At 35.4% G+C, this 21,122-nt stretch overlaps 1 protein-coding gene across 3 annotated transcripts in view; it reads left to right on the top strand.

Annotated features, from left to right (window-relative positions):
* Csmd3 (CUB and Sushi multiple domains 3) overlaps positions 1-21,122 on the top strand; it is a 1,130,934-nt gene that overhangs the window by 1,001,141 nt on the left and 108,671 nt on the right. For all 3 annotated transcript variants that reach the window (XM_028765583.1, XM_028765601.1, XM_028765593.1), the window contains 4 exons: positions 6,332-6,450; positions 8,187-8,256; positions 10,986-11,102; positions 12,630-12,839. In XM_028765583.1, the coding sequence (XP_028621416.1) occupies positions 6,332-6,450; positions 8,187-8,256; positions 10,986-11,102; positions 12,630-12,839 (516 nt within the window). The remainder of the gene's footprint in view (positions 1-6,331; positions 6,451-8,186; positions 8,257-10,985; positions 11,103-12,629; positions 12,840-21,122) is intronic.

Here is a 21,122-nt window from a genome sequence, read left to right as displayed (position 1 = left end):
TCTATTTTTTGGGGGAATTGTTTTGTTTTATTTACAACATATAGTCTCACTTTGTAAATCTGTCTGACCTGAAACTCACTTGTAGACCAGTCTGGCCCAGAACTTACACATGATCTGCCTGCTTTTACATTCTGCTGACATTAAAGGTATGAACCACTATACCTGGCTTTCAGAAAGCTTGAAAGTCTCTCCCAATAAAATCAGGAATGAGAAGGGGTGGCCACTGTCCTTATTCCTTTTAATATTGTTGTTGAAGCACTAGCTAATACAATGAAACAAGAGAGGAAAAATAAATAATACAAATATTTAAAAAAAAACAATAAGTAAAATTATCTCTATTTACAGATGATTGAGATTTTATATGATTTAATTCTCTCTCTCATATATATAAAATATATATAAATCTGTCTGTCTTGAAACTCACTTGTTGACCATTCTGGCCCAGAACTTACACATGATCCGCCTGCTTTTACATTCTGTTGACATTAAAGTATGGACCACTGTACCTGGATTTGAGAAATTTGAAAATCTATCCCATTAAAATTACATACATTATGACATCCAAGAAATTCCATTGGGAAACTTGAAATGATCAACATTTTAGGCAAAATAGCAGAATATAAAAATAACTTTGAAATATTAGAAAATTTTCAACATACCAATCAACAAATATGCTATGAAAGATATCAAGAAACAATCCTATTGACATTAGCATCAAGAATATTTAGAAATAAACCTAACCAAGCAGTTTAACCTTATACGGGAAACAAGAAAATTTGCTAATGCAAAAATCCTTTGAGGACCTTTGTATCATTTTCAAATTAGAGTATTGGTTTCTGTTTTGAATTTATAATGTACACACTTTTCAAGAGGGAAACATATATAGCAACAAAATAAAATTTACAAGTCCTTTGAGGCACTTTAGACATCTTCAAGATCCAACAGTTCATTCTCCAAAGTTTGCCAAGGTACAACTCACATAATGAATACAATTTTCACTGGTACACACCAGTGATTATTCATGATATCTATCAACAATAAAGTTGTTCTAAAAGTTGGAAAAAATAGGGTGATCTGAACGTGTCTCTTTCCTTTTCAGTAAATGTAGGGCCAGACTGAATACCCAAAATCACAAAAATCCTACTCAAACCCACAAATGTCCAGAAATTAATCTATTTGACTCCATCTTATCATTAAAGCTTTGATTCAGCACTGTTATTTCATTGTTTTCTGTCCCCAAGCCATTTGCTTAAGACTTAATGCATTAGGCCTTAATGAGTTTACTTTACAATCACTTAAAATGCTCTCTTCCCTTGAGCTAATTACATAATTGATTATTTGAGAAAAACAGGGATTTTAAGATTAATTATATTTTTACTCAGAGTAATTTTCTTGTTGTCATTTCTTCTGCACACCAGCGTCTCATGAAGTATACAATGTAGAAACACTCCACACCCAAATTACATTACTAACATTTGTCATTTCTAAATTTAATTGCCATTAACACTGGATATTTCCCATGAAATAAGGATAGTTAATCTTTATGAATACATTTCATCCCTTAACCTATAACATACTTACAGATTAATTATACTTTATCTTTTTTCTTTCCTGATCGTCTTGTTGACTATCTCCATTTTGGAGACACTTTACAGTTTATCCTGTTCTCTTATCTTTATAAACAGTTCTAGTTTTATCTTAAATTAACAACACCATTCTTGTTCCCTGGGTTTTCTTACCATAAAGCAACCAACATCTTCACTGTCTCAATAAAAACATATTTCTCATTTTTAGCCAGTACAATGCTGAAGGATTTTAAATAGTTTTATTTTATGTTAAATTTAATTAAGTGATCTTACTAATTTTTCTGATTTGCATAATTCTAAAGTACCATGTGAAGTCTATTTATTTCCAAAGAAGTACACTTTCAGATCAACAGAAAACTCCTTAATAGGGTCATCTGAAATTCATATCAACATGGTCTGTGGTTTATGTTATACCTAGAGGTCATGTTGATGTTTGTGGTTTGTGTTGCTACAGAGGGACCAAGTGTCTGTGGTCAATGCTTTCTCTGCAGACCATGTTTAGGTCCATGGTCTATGTTAAGGTTTATGTCCAGAGATACTGCTGGAGTACATGTAGATGACTATTGTCCATTCTGGAGCTGTTTTGGGCAAGAAAGCTTCTTTTCCATTGGTATTTGTGACTGCAGCCTCATAGTTGAGAATGATTGACAATGAAGAGTGCTGTGACAACCTTTCTTCAAAGCCCCTCTGTCCAGTCCAGCAGGACATTAAACAGGGGTCCGGGGAGGTCACCTGAAAAAGAGTGGGGGGGGGACTAGACAAAGATGCAAGGAAATCACGGCCTGTCTATAATTTGATCAGATCGTCATTTTTACTTTTCCACACACACATTATATACACAAAAAGGCAGGGCATGGGGAAGGGGATGATGCAGGAGTGTGGGTGTTCAGGGGGAGTACAGATATCTTCCAGAACAGAATGTCAGCTGGGTGAAGGTTCAGGGGACAGACCACTATGACTCTGCCTATGATTCACTTGTCTTTATCTAAGTTGGTAGCATCCACTAAGGTTACCCACCTACAAGGCCTTATGACTAGCCAGGCTTGGCAGGCTTCCATCAAAGCTGTCTATTTACACTAACTCCCAGCTATCTGTTTCAGTGTTTTTCCACAGAGACCAAAGACTTGGTGCTAGCAGGCATGTATGTCAGGCCTATTGCTGATTTTAGGCCTATGGCTGATTTTAGCCCTTCAGTGTGTAATCAGGGCTGCTTCCGACACCCCTCAAAATGACATAGTCTAGAGATGATGCCAATGAAGAGAGTCCGTAAAAATTGTGATATTAATGCTGAAGTATAGCTTTTGAGTTGATTGCTTTTGGAGGCAAGTGTGGGTAAGAATTCAATTATCTTTAAGGGACTGGTCATTGGGTGTTTGGCAATGTTTCAATGAGTAAATGGGCACCATAAATTGGCCTTGGTGCATCTGTTTTTCTTTTTGGAGGGAGGGCATAGGGAAGGATGTTGGACCTAAGAAGAATGGGCAGCAAGTATAATTAGGTGCATTGTGTGAAATTCCCAAATAATCAATCAAAATATGTTGAAAAAATAAAATTCAAATCAACATTCTGAATTCTATCCTGAAAACCCTTAAATAACAATGGTTTATTGGTATGTTTTCATATCTCGACTAAATTTCAAGTCCCATGTGTATATTATTTTCATTAAATACAGCAAAATGATAATCAAGTCAATATTTCTCATTTTATTGCTTATGGAATGTTAGCACAGAATATCTGAGACTCTACCAAATCAAAAATAACACCAACAAATAAACAAACATCATGGATGCAACTACTGAGACCAGAGAATTCATGAGAATTCACCTTTCCATAAATTATCCCTCAATCAGACAAAAAGACATAATTCCAAGTATTGATCAAGATTAGAAAACTATTTATTGTAGCAGAAAATACAAAAAAGCAATCCATCTCATGCTAACTCTGACTACTCTCTGGCCATGACAGTCTCCCTGCCTTAATGGCTAGCCCCATGTAGCAGGAGGTTCTCTCACCCGAAGCTCTGAAATCTCTCCATCTGGCGATTAAGTGCCCATTGTGGGCCACTGCCATACCAACCCTGTTCCCAAATTCTACAGCCTTTTGGGGTACACTTCTTGCAAACTCATACTTTGCCACTGTATCTTTCTCCCTGGAATGCAGTTGAGTCACCACATGAAGGAAAACACCACACAAACTTAGTTTAGGATCAACAGGCAACTAATCTTTGAGCACAGCAATTAGCATTCTAATTTGTTAGCTATACTAAATTTAACTCCTCCAGTGGCAAATCTTGGTGGATCCACCATCTAATAATCTGTGGGCATCTTGTTAACTACATATTGTTCTTTAACCTCTCCCCATCCAAAAGCAAGTATCTGGTTTCTGCCTCCTCTCTTCCTTTCTCTGACCCGGAAGTCCTGCCTACTCCTTGTACAGAGATTGGTTCCTAGAAATCTTTGTTTATTTGTTTGTTTGTTTTTAGTATAGAATAGAGTTTATTTAGGGTATGAGGAAGGGAGTTGGAGTAGAGACAAAGAAAGGCAGAGGGAGGGAGGGGGGAGGGAGAGAGAGAGAGAGAGAGAGAGAGAGAGAGAGAGAGAGAGAAAGAGGCATGCCATGAACACGTGGAGGTGGGGGAGTAGAATGGGGAGAGAAGGGACAGAGAGGGAAGAGGGTAAGAGAGTAAGAGAGGGTTCCTAGAAATCTTTATTCATTAGGTTCCCCTGAAGTCACTTGACTATGATTCAATTCTCCCATGCAGCCCCTCTTTGAGAAGCAGAATTAGCATCAAAATATAAACAGCATCAGGGCTATCCTTAACAATTTATAATTTAATTTCTGCTTCCCAAATTCTTTTCATTCTGTTTTCCTCAGTACACATAATTTTAGGAAAAGCAATTTGTCATACTTTTTCCAAAATAAAAAAAAATATTTGCTTTTCAAAGTTTTACTTAAAATTTTCTCAGTTAAAGAATCATATCTCATGCACTGGACTTCTCATTATGTATACATTTTTAGTAATCATAGGATCTATTACTCATAAAATAATTTCTTAAGAAGAGATCTATTTACACTGTATTCCTACAACTATTTATATTTTAAACATCAAGCAATCCCCCACCCCCCACGCCCAGTCCCACAAAACAGGTATTTGGAGAGTGATTGATTCTGTAACAAAGGTATGTTTGAATATCCAGCATCTCATGTAATGAAAAAGTTACATCAGGTGCAAATTGTTTGTTTAATAAACTAGTGTATGTTTTTTACATTTCGTAATTATACATTCAACATTCTATATGCAAGAAGAAACAACAAATAACTTGTCTAATTTTGCTAAGACTGTTTTACATAAAATTTAAGTCCTATCAAACCCCATTCTTTTTTGTGGTAGTTAAGGAGAGAAATTAGGGCCTGGGATTCAATAGACCAGTGCTCTACCATTGTGCAACGCAACCATCTGACAGATAACTGTGATATTTTCTTATCAAGTATCTAGTTTGGTAACATTAAAGTCAGTCTGGTTTAGCTGTCACAACTAGCTGTCAACTCCTGTACTTCAGTGATCTATCTGCTCAAATTTATGTATGGTTCTAACTTAGATTATCGCATTACATCTTTAGTTTCTTTTCTTGCCACAATAGAATATATGTTGTGCCCCCTTTTCACTGAAGTAATTTCTCTTTTTTAATTTATAATTGTCATTTCAAATAATTGTTTAGTTTTATTGTCCTGTAGAAGATTATTAAGTCAAAGTTAAAATCATAAGACTTTTCAAATTCAAGTGGCATATTTTTATAAATCATTTTTAGTTAAGGCTTGTTCATAGGAAATCTTCAAAGTGAAATACAACTTTATAAAGTATATATCTAAAATGCTAAACTGGATATCATAAATATATACACAGAATACCTTGTCCAGACACATGCAGATACATGCGTTACAGTCTCTGTGCGCTCATATGACTTTTTTCATGCTGATTTAGAGGGCCTTATTTTCTTTTGTCATTGATGATACCTATGCCTTCCAGTTTAATGGGATTCCTGAGATGTGAATGAGTGGGTCTCTGACTTTGTGCCTTCTCTTGAGCTCTTTCCCTTTTGTCAATTACTCTTATCCAATTTCTATGTGATAATTCTTATTTCATCTATCTATCTATCTATCTATCTATCTATCTATCTATCTATCTAGAATGAAAGTGAATGAGTACATTAGTCAGTCATAACTAGCCAGTAGGGTAAGGTTAATAACTAACTCTCAAATGCCTTTTGGGAGATGGAAAATCAATAAAGTGAAACTGGGGTTATCAAACATTCCAGTAGGCCTTATGTTCAGGAGTAGTTAGACCAATAAATAACATGTACAGGTTTTTGTTGTTGTTGTTGTTGTTGGTTTTTTGTTATTTGCTTACAGTTTCAGATTTTGTTTTTGTTTGTTTGTTTGTTTGTTTTGTCTCAGGGATGTGGCTTTATTTTATTTTCTTGGTTTGGTGGCGTTTGTTGTACTTGGCTTTTGCTGTATTTTTGAGAAATAATTTAAAGTTGAGTGTGAAAGGAGGGGGAGATCTGGAAGGACTTGGGAGAGGGGAGAATGATTAGAATATATTTAAATTTAAAAATCTTCTTAATAATAAAATATAATTTAAAAATATAAATGGAATATATCTGTTTATAATTTAGGCAATTAAAATGTATAAATGTAGCTATAATTTGAATGTTACTTAAATTATTCTCATTAAATAATTTTAGCAATTGGTTTGGATTCTTGTCCTGAGCCACAAACCCCAAGCAGTGGAATTAAAGTTGGAGACAGATACATGGTTGGGGATGTGGTGTCATTTCAATGTGATCAAGGCTATTCTCTTCAGGTAAGTCAGTTTTAAAACTAGTGTGTTATCAAGACTCTATCATCTCATTATTCTTTAGGATATTTAAACAAAGTAGTAATTACTAATCTACAAGTTTAGGCATAATCTTGACTCACAACTACTCTGGTCTTAAACTAAATATTGTACAATTCATATTACATGTGTATGTATATATAAATATAATCTTGATTACTAATCTGCAGGTTTTGGTATAATCTTGATTCACAACTACTCTGGTCATAATGTTCAATTCATACTTAATATACGTATCTTAGAAATTGCTGGAAGTTACTTTTATTTGGAAATAAAAATTTACCTGACCTGATAAATTGAAGTCAATATTTAATTCACCTTTAAAAATACATCTATAATTATGGCAGCTGACTTCCTGAATATTTAAAACAATAACATCTTGAAAAAATACTGAAAATCTAAAATTACTGGAAATCTAAAAATTTATATTGCTATCACTGCATTTACAGTGTATATTCAGATACTTATTTTTTCTTTTTCTGTTTTTAATGTTAATTTGAAGTTTATTGGCTATTAAGTTTTTTGTTTGAGGTTTTCTTTTTCTAGTGGTTATTTTATTTATACACATTTCAAATGTTATCCTCATTCTCAGTTTCCCCTCCACAAACCCCCTATTCTTTTCCATTCCCTCTCCCAACATGAGGTGCTTCCCCACCTACCTACCCACACCCTCTCAGTGCCCTAGTCTTCCCTCTCCTGGGTCATTGAAGTTCCACAGACCAAGGGACTCTCGTCTCATTGATGCCAGATAAGGCAATCCTCTGCTACATATCCAGATAGAGTCATGGGTCAACCACTATGCACTTTTTGGTTGGTGGTTTAGTCCCTGGGAGCCTTGGAATATCTAGTTGGTTGATTTTGTTGTTCTGATACTTATTTTTTAAATATTTTTTTCAGAAGGACTCATGTAGATGGTTTCCTCAAAATCTCCACAAGATTTGGTCCATTGGGATATTAATTTTTAAAAATTAAAGGAGATATTTAATTTTGTGTTCTATACAATCTAATTTGTTAGAGAATAAAGACTTAATTACTATTTGTTAATAAAATTACATGAAAAACTTTAGTCTCTTAAGTTCAATAAGAATATTACAGACTTTAATATAAATATAACATAAACAATAAAATGTTTACAATGTATACAATAGCTTTATGATAATTCTTTAATTTGTTTCATCTTGCATATTCTAACAAAGTATTATAAAGCACTAGGGAATCAGTCATTTCAGCTATTTTGTTAACTTAATAGACCATCCTTTGGTAGAAAAATATTGAAACCACAATTCTCTACTTACATGTTGTATTTTCTTTCTATCAAGACTTTGTTGTTTTTTTTTCAAGTATGTAAAATTACCTCTGAAAATGCCAGGCAGTGGTGGCGCACGCCTTTAATCCCAGCACTTGGGAGGCAGAGGCAGGTGGATTTCTGAGTTCGAGGCCAGCCTGGTCTCCAGAGTGAGTTCCAGGAGTACACAGAGAAACCCTGTCTCAAAAAACCAAAAAAAAAAAAAAAACCTCTCAAGTAATATTAAAGCTTGCATACAAAATATGACATGAAATATGACATGTGTCTATATGTATTGTCATATATATATGTATTATATATATATATATATTTATATAAAGTACATAAAAATCTATCAGTATGCTAAGTTCATTCAGTCTTTTGTAAGTGTGTACTGAGCTGCACTGCCTTTATGTAGGGTCATTCTCATATCACATGTATGCCTGGACCTGTCAGAAGATGGAATTACCCAATCCCCATTTGTTTGGGTAAGTGCAAAGACAGAAAGTTTTGTATGCTTTCTCAAATTTAAGAGTTCACTTTAGAATGCATGTTCTAACATATTTTTGTCTTTTTATGCATTTTATGTAAATGTTATTTTGATATCTAACATTAGCTTTTTATGATTTTAATGTTTTCCAACTTTTAACCTAAAATGAACATGAATGGGTGAGAAACGTATAGGTATTATTAGACTACATTTGTTTTTATTCATAAGTCAATTATTATTATGACAAAATATTAAGAAATATCTCAGAACAATAAGTGAATATCCTGATAACTGTCAATTCAAGGTAAAACAAAAACAGTATTATATAGCAGGAATATTTTAATAAAATTAAGGTAGAATGTTTATACTTCATTTTATATGGTGATACTATATGAAACCCCATGGGATACTTATCGGACTTTGATGTCCAACATTAATATATTCAAATTGTACCTCAATATAAAATATCTTTGTAATGGCTTATTCTTTGAGTTTCTCTTTGGTCCCCTGTTATATAAGATAACAATGTTTGCCTCACAGATTCATTTTAGCAATAATGGAACAGATTGTGTTTAAAGTGTTCACATCCAAGTATGGGTCTCATTATGGAATCAGAGGTAGCTATTGTAGTAAAATACAAGTTACAGTTTCCAAGGTACTGTGTATGGGGTGCTGTTAAAAAGCTAAGGAATATGATGATAGTATATATATATTATCAAATATGTATCCTATAGAATTATAAATAAGAAAGTGGAAAACAATTCACAGTATGATCACATCTTCATCAAAAGCATAGAAAGACTTGTGCAAAGGAAAAAAAATACGTGAATTGAAAGGATTATCTGAAGGTGGAAGATTTTGAAGGCAATTTTTCTTTATTTTTAATTTTTGTTGTATTTTACACACTATCTATAAAAAGGTGAATTACATATAGCAGAAAGTTTAAAATGTTTGAAACAGAAAGGTGACTAGAAATAGAGATATAGTAATGTTTGCTTATTGTTTTTACCCTGCTAAAATGGTCTGCTGGAAGCAATTTCAGGCGGAGAAGGCTGACTGGGTTCACACTTGCAAGTTCACCTTGATGGGGAAGTCACTACAACAGTATGAGACATCTGGTCACGTTCCATCACAGTCCAAAAGCAAAGATGTTCACTTAGCTGTTCTTTTTTATGTAGTTCAGAACCTCATCCTCCAAAATAATGTTAGCCTCATTTATTTAGAGTAGATCTACTTCAACTGGTCAAATTTAGTAGTACTTTCTAGACAGACTGAGAGGCTAGACTAAGCAGATAACAACATCACGGGTGAAAGCTTACCACTGAAGTGATTCTAGATTCTTTAGAGTTGATAATATTATCACAAGCAGCTGGAAGACAGATTAATTGAAAAGCAGAAAAGCAAAGTCCGGACTAAAGCAAATTTAAGATACAAAGATGTCACAATGCAACCTAATTGCAGATTGATAAAATCATTTTCTTACAGTTTACTAATTATCCGGCTTGTAATACACAATCATTTTTCTTTAAAAATGGAATGGTGAATAAACTTTAATAGTTTATGTTAAAGATTAATTTGATTTAATCATCAATGAACTGACAATTCAGAGGAAAAAAAATCCTTTTACATCTTAATTGTAATACACATTTAAAGAAAAGTTTATGAGCTTTTTGAATATATATGCAGACATAAAGAAAGAGTATATATATATATATATATATATATATATATATATATATATATGTCAGAATAGTTACTAATATCACACATAGATAAAACATTTATGGATCTGTATGGAAGTGTAACCTGAAGTTTGAATATGTTCTTGTTGCCAATCTTAAAAAGAAATTACAAGCAAGTATTTAGGAAATAGTCATAAAATTCAACATTTTATACAATAATTAACAGTCTTTTATTTAAGTCTTTTATTTTAAGAAGGCATGGAGAATCTGCATTTACAGCAAGAAATATTTTCTAAGATGAAAATATTCTTTAATATATATTCAATAATCACATCTGCTCTACATACAAACTGAAATTAGCAAATTCCCATTTTAGAATGGTCCCTAAGATTGTCAAGAGTAAAGCCATTCCATAGGGATTCCAAAATAAACGTATTTGTTACATCTGACTGATTTTTCAAATGCCTGTGTTTTGCTTTGCTTTTCTATACTTCTTTGCTCCTTTGTCCTCATTCTTTTAGAATAAAATGAAGCCAATAGTTTTCTTACAATTCCTTATTAAGCCTTCTTACTAACAGGGAAAATAGGTTGGGAAAATGTCTCCCTCCTTAATACGGCACAGAGAGCTGACTACACAGTTGGCTTTATTTTAGTCTAATTTGCATCACCTTTGGAGTGATTAGACACAGTAGTAGATGTACTTAAGAAAGAAGAATAAGCAGTGAGATTACTTGCCATTGCTGAAAAGGACTTGTCCCTTTTCTTAAGTGTATTCATTGCATGAGAACTGTTACTTGCTGAAAACTAATTGACTTAAGTTGCAGTTTGTTATTTTTTTTCTGAGCAATTATGCCTTTTGTGCTGTTTTACAAACATGAATTACGAATCAACTAGCATTTGCCAAAGGAATTGGGCCTATATTTAATTCTCTTGAATAGTATTACCATAGACGCTTTTTGAAGACTTAAAGTGATTTTGATACCTTTTAAAGACAAAGATATATTTCATAATTCTGGTTTCCCTGAGAATTCGATTGTTTTTGCAGCTCAGTGTGGAGGTGCAATGTCAGACTTCAGTGGTGTGATACTCAGTCCTGGATTTCCCGGAAATTACCCTAGCAGCTTAGATTGCACATGGACAATAAAGCTGCCCATTGGCTTTGGTATGTATATCCGTATGAAAGACATTTCAGTATGTATCAATACATTATTAAGATGATCCATTTAAGTCCAATAAGAGTATATATTTACATGTTGACCTTTCATTATGAGTACATGAAATAATGTATATTAAGGAATATAATTTGAGTAATATTTGCCTCAGTAAAATATATTTTACATGGACTATCTGAAAAATTTAAAATATATGGGTGTTTTTATTTGTCTCTTATTTTAAATGATACATAAATACAAACCATGTGAAACATGCATTATGAGTATATGGTGGAGTGGGTAAATTAATCAAATCAATGTGTGTTATGTCATTATGTATAAGGCTTTCTTTGTTAGATTTTTAAAGTAGAAACAGTTAAAATTTTATTTTCTTAGCAATTTTAAGAGCACAATAAAATATTATTGCCTCCAGTCACCATGTTGAAAAATGTACTTCTTCATTGTTCTTTCTGACATTTCTGCATTTTACCTATTGCATATCTCAGTTGCCTCTCTTCCTCTGGCTTTGGGAAACATACTCTACTCTTGTCTGTTTTGAATTTACTACATCGGGATTTGCAGTTTCATTGAGACAATTTGACCTATGCCTTCCCAAGCCATGTTGATTTCACCTATCATGATGTCCTCCTAGGAAATCTGTAATGCATGTTTCTAAAAATGACAAGAATTTCTTTTTTTTCTTACAACTAATCAGTATTTTTTTTGTGTGTGTATATACTCACCACATTGTCTTTAGCTGTTCATGATTCAGTAAATACTTAGGCTGATTCTACTTCTTGACTTTTGTGAATAATTCTTAGTGACCCTGGAAGAGCAGATAGCTAGCTTTTTGATATGCCGATATTTTATTTGGATTATTCCTAGAGTGAGGATGACTGTATAAATGTGGAATGTGTTTGTGAAAATACTCTGAGTTAGATACATGCATTGTGTGTAAGTCTAACATAAAGTTCATATAATCTTATTTTTGTGACTGGTTTCTCATTATGATAAGCAAGTAGTACACAGATAAGCATTTTTGTTTCTTGTAATTATTGAATTTAACACATCATCTTCATAAGTCAGAATTTACATGTACAAAGTAGTATTAAATATCTAACATTTGATTTAATGGATTTTAAGTCTAAGAAAATGAGGTTGAGGATATGCTATGTACTCACTGAAGAATTTTAGAATTTTGGATAGGCCTAAAACTCACAGTTCAGATCTATTGTTTTGTTTTGCTTTGTTTTCTTTTCTTTTGTTTTTGTTTTTCTTTTCTGGCAGTCTCACTTAGCTTCAGCTGGCCTTGTACTCACTGTACAGCCTAGGAGACTTGTACTCCTAATTCTGCTGCCTCCATCACACAAAGATTGCAAGCATGTGCCCCCATCTACAAATCTTGAGACTATGTTTTCTGACATAAATGGAAATATATCTGAGTACAAAGATGCAAATCTGTGTGTATGTTGCTGTTTGTACATGTATGTAATATGGTAAAATATCAAGTAGTATTGTGTTTGTTCTTTCTTCTTTAGGGGTACACCTCCAGTTTGTAAATTTTTCTACAGAAACCATACATGATTACTTGGAAGTACGGAGTGGATCCTCTGAAACTAGCACTGTTATTGGACGACTTAGTGGTCCACAAATACCATCTTCTTTGTTTAGTACAACCCATGAAACCAGCTTGTATTTTCACAGTGACTATTCTCAGAACAAACAAGGATTTCATATTGTGTATCAAGGTAAGATGAATTATAAGGTATGAGGGTATAATGCCTTTTAATTATTTTTATTAGTCCTTCCATTAGTATACATCTCACATGATATCCCACTACCTGGTTACACCCCCCACAAACCCTCTATCCCATGATATACCACTTCCTGATTACCCCTCCAACTCTCCATCCCACATCTGTCCTCCTCTCTTCCCTTTGCCTATATGAGAGTGCTCCTCCACCTACCCACACTCTGCAAGGCCACCACTCCAGCATCCCCTTATGCTGTGGCATCAAACCACAGGAGCAAGAGCCTCCCCTCTCACTGTTGTCAGTCAAGGATATCCTTTGCTACATACGTTTCTGGAGCAATGGATTCCTCCAGGTAAACTACTGGGTTGGGGGTCTAGACTCTGGGAGAACTGAGTGGTCAGGCCGGCCTATGTTGTTTTTCCAATGGGGTTGCAATCCCCCTCTGCTCCTCCAGTCCTTATGCCAGCTCCCCTACCAGATTCCCTGAGTGCAGTCTGATGGTTGGGTCCAAGCAGCCATCTCTGTATTGGTCAGTAGCTGGCCAGACCTCTCAAGGAACTGCCACACTACATTTCTACCAGCAAGCACCTCTTGACTATGGCAACAGTGTTGGGTTTGGTGTCTGAAGACATGATGAATCCCCACATGGGGCCTACATGTCCCTGGTTGACCCTTCCTTCAGTCTCTGTTGCATTTTTTTGTCCTCATTATTCCTTTGGTCAGGAACATTTCTGGGTTAAAAATTTTGAGGTGGATGGGTGGCCCCATCCCTCGACCGAGGCCATGCCTATCTACTGGAGGTGGTCTCTACAGGTTCTATCTCACCTTTCTCTGCACATTTCGGCTAAAGTCATCCCAGTTGGATACTGGGAGCCTCATGGTTCCCTGGTGTCTGGGACCCTCCAGTGGCTATCCCCAGTTTTTCATCCCTTCCAACCCACTACATAATTTTGTTCAATTCCTGACTCTCTATACCTCTCTCATATCCCCTCAAGTTCTTGATACTACTCCCTTATTTATTCCCCTACTCTCTCTCTGCCAAGTCTTCCTCTCCCTCCACCTCCCATGATTATCATTTTTCCCCTCAATGCAGGACTAAAGGATCCATACCCTGGTATTCCTTCTTTCTATGCTCTATATGGTCTGTGGGTTGGATTATGGACATTTTGACCTTTTGGACTAATATCCACTTATTAGTGAGTACCAATGGGTGTTCTTTTGTGTCTGGATTACCTCACTCAGGATGATATTTTCTAGTTCCATCCAATTACCTTCAAATTTCATGAAGTCATTGTTTTTAATTGCTGTGTAATATATCCACTGTATATATGTACCACATTTTCTGCATCCATTTTCTCTTGAGGGGCATCTGTGTTGTTTCCACTTCTGGCTATTATAAATAAGGTTGCTATGAGCATAATGGAGCATATGTCCTTGATATATGTTGGAGCATCTCTTGGGTATATGTTCAGGAGTGGTATAGCTGGGGCCTTGGGTAGAATTATTTCCAATTTTCTCAGAAACTGCCAGACTGATTTCCAAAGTGGTTTTCCCTGCTTGCAGTCCCACCAGCAATGGGAGAGTGTTCCTCTTTCTTCACATCCTAACTAGCATCTGCTGTCACCTGAGTTTTTGATTTTAGTCATTTTGATTGCTATGAGGTAGAATCTCAGTGTTGTTTTAATTTGCATTTCTCTAATGACTAAACGTGTTGGATGTTTAAGTGCTTCTCAGCCATTCAAGATTCCTAAGTTGACAAGTCTCTATTTAGCTCTGTACTCTACTTTTTGATAGGGTTATTTGGTTCTCTGGAGTCTACCTTCTTGAATTATTTGTATATATTGGATATTAGCCCTTTTTCAGATATACGGTTGATAAGTATCTTTCTCCAGTCTTTGGGTTGCTGTTTTGTCCTATTGACAGTGTCTTCGCTTTACAGAAGCTTTTCAATTTTATGAGATCCCATTTGTCAATTGTTGATCTTAAAGCATAAACCATTGGTTTTCTGTTCAGGAACTTTTCCACTGTACCCAAATATTTGAGGCTCTTCCACACTTTCTTTTTTTCTTTATTGGATATTTTATTTACATTTCAGATGCTACCCCCTTACCCCATTTACCCCTGCCCAAGAACTCCCTATCTCAACCGCCGCCTCCTTCTTCTATGAGGATGTGCCCCGACCCCTTCCATTAACACCTCCCCACCCTCAAATTCCCCCACACTCGGCATCCAGCTTTCATGGAACCAAGGATCTCCTCTCCCACCAATGCTGACAAGGCCATCCTCCCCTACATATACACCTGGAGCCATGATTCCCTCCATATGTGCTTCCAGACTGGTGGTTTAGACCCTGCGAGCTCTGGTTGGTTGGTATTGTTGCTCTCCTCATGGGGCCACAAACCCTTTCAGCTCCTTCAGCTCCTTCTCTCTAACCCTCCACTGGGAACTACTTGATCAGTTCAATGGTTAGCTGTGAGCATCTGCCTCTGAATATGTCAGACTCTGGCAGACCTCTAAGGAGACAGCTATATCAGGCTCCTGTCAGCATGCATTTCCTGACATCCACATGAGTGTCTACCTTTGGTGACTGCACATGGGATGGATACCCAGATGGAGCAGTCTCTGGACGGCCCCTCTTTCAGTTTCTGTCCCACATTTTGTCTCCATATTTGCTCCCTTGAGTATTTTATTACTTCTTCTAATAAGAACTGAAGCACCCACAGTTGGTGTTCCTTGTTTGTGAGCTTCATGTGGTCTGTGAGTGGAATCATGAGTATTGCAAGCTTCTGGGCTAATATCCAATTATCAGTGAGTGAATGCCATGTATGTTCTTTTGTGATTGGGTTACCTCACTCAGGATGATATTTTCTAGTTCCATCCATTTACCTAAGAATTTCTAGAATTCATTGTTTTTAATACCTGACTAATAATCCATTGTGTAAATGTACCACAATTTTGTATCCATTCCTCTGTTGAAGGACATCTGGGTTCTTTCCAGCTTCTAGCTGTGATAAATAAGGCTGCTATGAACATAGTGGAGAATATGTCCTTGTTATATGTTAGAGCATCTTTTGGGTATGTGCCCAGGAGTGGTATAACTGGGTCCTCAGTAACGCTGTGTCCGATTTTCTGAGGAACCTTTAGACTGATTTCCAGGGTGGTTGCACCATCTTGCAATCCCACCAACCATGGAGGACTGTTCCTCTTTCTCCACATCCTTACCAGCATCTAGTATCACCTTAATTTTTGATCTTAGCCATTCTGAATGGTGTGAGGTGGAATCTCAGGGTTGTTTTGATTTGCATTGCCCTGATGACTAAGGATCCTGAACATTTCTTTAGGTGCTTTTCAGCCATTTGGGTTTCCTCAGTTGAAATTCTTTGTTTAGCTTTCTAACCCATTTTTAATAGGGTTATTTGGTTGTCTGGAGTATAATATCTTGTGTTCTTTATATGTGTTGGATATTAGTCCTCTATCTATGTACAATTGGTAAAGATCTTTTCCCAATCTGTTGGCTGCTGATTTGTCTTATTGACTATGTCCTTTGCCTTACAGAAACTTTGCAATTTTATTAGGTCCAACTTGTAAATTCTTGATCTTAGAACATAAGCCATTGGTGTTCTGTTCAGGAACTTTTTCCCTGTGCCTAGATATTCGAGGGTCTTCCCCACCTTCTCTTCTGTTAGTTTCAGTGTATCTGGTTTTATGTGAAGGTCTTTATCCACTTGGACTTGAGCTTTGTACAAGGAGATAAGAATGGATTGATTTGCATTGTTCTACATGTTGTCCTCCAGTTGAACCAGCACCATTTGTTGAAAATGCTGTCCTTTTTCCACTGGACAGTTTTAGCTCCTTTATCAGAGGTCAAGTGACCATAGGTGTGTGGGTTCATTTCTGGGTCTTCAATTCTATTCCATTGATCTTCCTGCCTGTCTCTGTACCAATACCATGCAGTTTTTATCATTATTACTCTGTAGTACAGCTTCAGGTTATGATGGTGATTCTCCCAGAAGTTCTTTTATTGTTGAAAATAGTTTTTGCAATCCTGGGTTTGTTTGTTATTCCAAATGAATTTCAGAATTTCTCTTTCTAACTCTGTGAAGAATTGAGTTGGAATTTTAATGAGGATTGCATTGAATCTGTAGATTGCTTTTGGCAAGATGGCTGTTTTTACTATATTAATCCTGCCAATCCATGAGCATGTGGGGTCTTTCCATCTCCTGAGATCTTCTTCAATTTCTTTCTTCAGAGACTTGAAGTTCTTGTCATACAGATCTTTCACTTGCTTGGTTAGATTTACACCAAGGTATTTTATATTATTTTTGACTATTGTGAAGAGTTTCATTTCTGTAATTTTTTTTCTCAGCCTGTTTATCTTTCGAGTAGAGGACAGCTGCTCATTTGTTTGAGGTGATTTTATAACCAGCCACTTTGCTGAAGTTGTTTATCAGGTTTAGAAATTCTTTGGTGGAAGTTTTGGGGTCACTTAATTATACTATCATATCATCTGAAAACAGTGATATTTTGACTTCTTCCTTTCCTATTTGTATCCCTTTGACTTCTTTTTGTTGACTAATTGCTCTGGCAATGACTTCCAGTACTATGTTGAATATTTAGGGAGAGAGTGGGCAGCCTTGTCTAGTCCCTGGTTTTAGTGGGATTGCTTTGAGTTTCTCTCCATTTAGTTTGATGTTGGCTACTAGTTTGCTGTATATTGCTTTTACTATGTTTAAGTATGGGCCTTGAATTCCTCATCTTTCCAAGACTTTTACCATGAAGGGATGTTGCATTTTGTCAAATGCTTTCTCAGCATCTAATTAGATGATCATGTGTTTTTTTCCCTTTTATTTATATAGTGGATTACATTGATGGTTTTCTAAATATTGAACCATCTCTACATTCCTGAGATAAAGCCTACTTGATGATGATGGATGATTGTTTTGATGTGTTCTTGGATTTGGTATTCTAGAATTTTATTGGGTATTTTTGCATCGATATTCATAAGGGAGCTTGGTCTGAAGTTCTCTTTCTTTGTTGGGTCTTTGTGAAGTTTAGGTATGAGCGTGATTGTGGCTTCATAGAACAAATTTGATAGTATTCCTTCTGTTTCTGTTTTGTGGAATAGTTTGAAGAGAATTGGTATTAGGTCTTCCTTGAAGGTCTGATAGAATTTTGCACTAAAACCATCTGGTCCTGGGATTTTTTTGATTGGGAGACTTTTAATGACTGCTGCTATTTCTTTAGTGGTTATAGGACTGTTTAGATAGTTTATCTGATCCTGATTTAACTTTGGTTCCTGTTATCTGTCTAGAGAATCATCCATTTCATTCAGATTTTCCAGTTTTGTTGAGTATAAGCTTTTGTAGTAGTAAAGGGAAAACTCATAGCTCTAACTGTCTACGAAAAGAAACTGGAGAGTGCATATACTAGCAACTTGACAACACACATGAAAGCTCTAGAACAACAGGAAGGAAATACACCCAAGAGGAGTAGATGGAAGGGAACAATTAAACTCAGAGCTGAAATCAACCAAGTAGAACCAAAAAAAAAAAAAACTATACAAAGTATCAACAAAACCAGGAGCTGGTTCTTTGTGAAAATCAACAAGATAGATAGACCCTTAGCCAGACTAATCAGAGGGTACAGAGACAGTATCCAAATTAATAAAATTATAACTTGAAAGGGAGACAACATAAACTGAGGAAATTAAAAAAAATCATCAGATCCTACCACACTTTCTTGTCTATTAGATTCAGTATATTTAGTTTTATGTGGAGGTTCTTTATCCACTTGGACTTGAACTTTATACCAGGAGATAAGATTGGATGAATTTGCATTCTTCTACATGCATACCACCAGTTGAACCAGCACTATTTGTTGAAAATGCTGTCTTTTTTCCACTGGATGGTTTTAGCTTCTTTGTCAAAGATCAAGTGACCATAGGTGTGTGGGTTCATTTCTGAACCTTCACTTATATTCCACTGATCTACTTGCCTTCCTCTGTAACAATACCATGCAGTTGTATAACACTTTTGCTCTGTAGTATAGCTTGAGATCAGGGATGGTGATTCCCCCAGAAGTTCTTTTATTGTTGACAATAGTTTTTGTTATCATAGGATTTTGGTTATTCCAAATGAATTTGGGAATTCCTTTTTCTAACTCTATGAAGAATTGAGTTTGAATTCTGATGGGGATTGCATTGAACTTTCAGAAGGCTCTTGGTAAAATGGCCATTTTTACTATATTAATCCTGTGAATCCATGAGCATGGGAGATCTTTTCATCATCTGACGTCTTCTTTAATTTCTTTCTTCAGAGACTTGAAGTTCTTGTCACACAGATCTTTCACTTTGTTGGTTAGAGTCACACCAAGATATTTTATATTATTTGAGACTATTGTGAAGGGTGTTGGTTCCCTAATTTCTTTATCAACCCTTTTATGCTTTGAATAGAGGAAGGCTACTGATTTATTAGAGTTAGTTTTATATCCAGCCACTTTGCTGAAGTTGCTTATCATCTGTAGGAGCTCTCTGGTAGAATTTTTGGGGTTGTTTATGTATACTATTATATCATCTCCAAATAGTGATATCTTTACTTCATCCTTTCCAATTTGTATCCTTTTGATATCTTTTTGTTATCTCATTGCCATAGCTAGAACTTTAAGTACTATTTTGAATAGGTTGGTAGAGAGTGGGCAGACTTGTCCCTGATTTTAATGAGATTGCTTTGAGTTTCTCTCTATTTAGTTTGATGTTGGCTATTGGTTTGCTGTATGTTACTTTTATTATATTTAGGTATTCACCTTGAATTCCTGATCTCTCCAATACTTTTAACATAAATGAGTGTTGTATTTTGTCAGAGGCTTTCTCAGCATCTAATGAGATGATCATGTGTTCCCCCACCACACTTGAATTTGTTTACATAGTGGATTACATTGATGGATTTCAGTATATTAAACCATCCCTCCATTCCTAGGATGAAGCCTACTTAATCATGTTGGCTGATCCTTTTGATGTGTTCTTGGATTCAGTTTGTGAGAATTTTATTGTGTATTTTTGCATTGATATTTATAATGAAAATTGGTCTGTAGTTCTCTTTTTTTGTTGGATCTTTTTTGGTTTATGTATCAGTTTAACAGTGGATATTATAATGATAACTCCAGCTTGTTTCTTGGGACCATTTGATTGGAACATTTTTCCCTACCCCTTTACCTTGTGGTAGTGTATGTCTTTGTCACTAATGCATGTTTCCTGTATTCAGCAAAATGCTGGGGCCTGTTTACGTATCCAGTCTCTTAGCCTGTATTTTTATTGGGGAATTGAATCCATTGGTGTTGAGATATATTAGGAACCTATAATTGTTGGTTCCTGTTATTTTTGTTGTTAGAGGTGGAATTATGTGTGTGTGTTTCTCTTCTTTTGGTTTTGCTGTGAAAAGATTTATTTCTTGCTTTTTCTTGGGTGTAGTTTCACTCCTTGTGTTGTACTTATCCTTCTATTATCCTCTGTAGGTCTGGATTAGTGGAAAGATACTGTTTGTATTTGGTTTTTGTCTTCAAATACTTTGGTTTCTCCATCTATGGTAATTGAGAGTTTTTGTTGGTATAGTAGCCTGGGTTGCCATTTTTCTTCTCTTAGGGTCTATATGACATGTTCCCAAAATCTTCTGGCTTTTAGTGTCTCTGATAAGAAGTCTGATGTATTTCTGGTAAGTCTGCCTTTATATGTTACTTGACCTTTTTTCTCTTACTGCTTTCAATATTCTTTCTTTGTTCTGTGCATTTGGTGTTTTAATTATTATGTGACGATAAGAATTTCTTTTCTGGTCCCATCTGTTCGGTGTTCTGTAGGCTTCTTGTGTGTTTATGGAATTTCTTTTTTTACGTTAGGGAAGGTTTCTTCTTTAATTTTGTTGACAATGTTTGCTGACCCTTTCAGTTGGGAATCTTCACTGTCTTCTATACCTATTTTTCTCAGGTTTGTTTTTTTTTATTGTATCCTGGATTTCTTGAATGTTTTGAGATAGGAGTTTTTTTGCTTTTTGTATTTTCCTTGACTGTTGTGTTGATATCTTCTATGATATCTGAGATTCTCACTTCATTCTCTTGTATTCTGCTGGTGATGATTGCATCTATGACTCCTGTTCTCTTTCCTAGGTTTTCCATCTCCAGAGCTGTCTCCCTTTGAGTTTTCCTTAATGATTCTGTTTCCATCTTTATATCCTGATGGTTTGGTTCATTTCCTTCACCTGTTTGATTTTGTTCCTTTGTCTGTCTGCC

The sequence above is a fragment of the Grammomys surdaster genome, unplaced genomic scaffold (genome assembly GCF_004785775.1).
Source record: "Grammomys surdaster isolate TR1022 unplaced genomic scaffold, NIH_TR_1.0 63, whole genome shotgun sequence".
In the NCBI taxonomy this organism is placed as follows: Eukaryota; Metazoa; Chordata; class Mammalia; order Rodentia; family Muridae; genus Grammomys; species Grammomys surdaster.
Note: the sequence above shows the minus strand (reverse complement) of the source record. Positions and strands in the feature narration are given on the sequence as shown.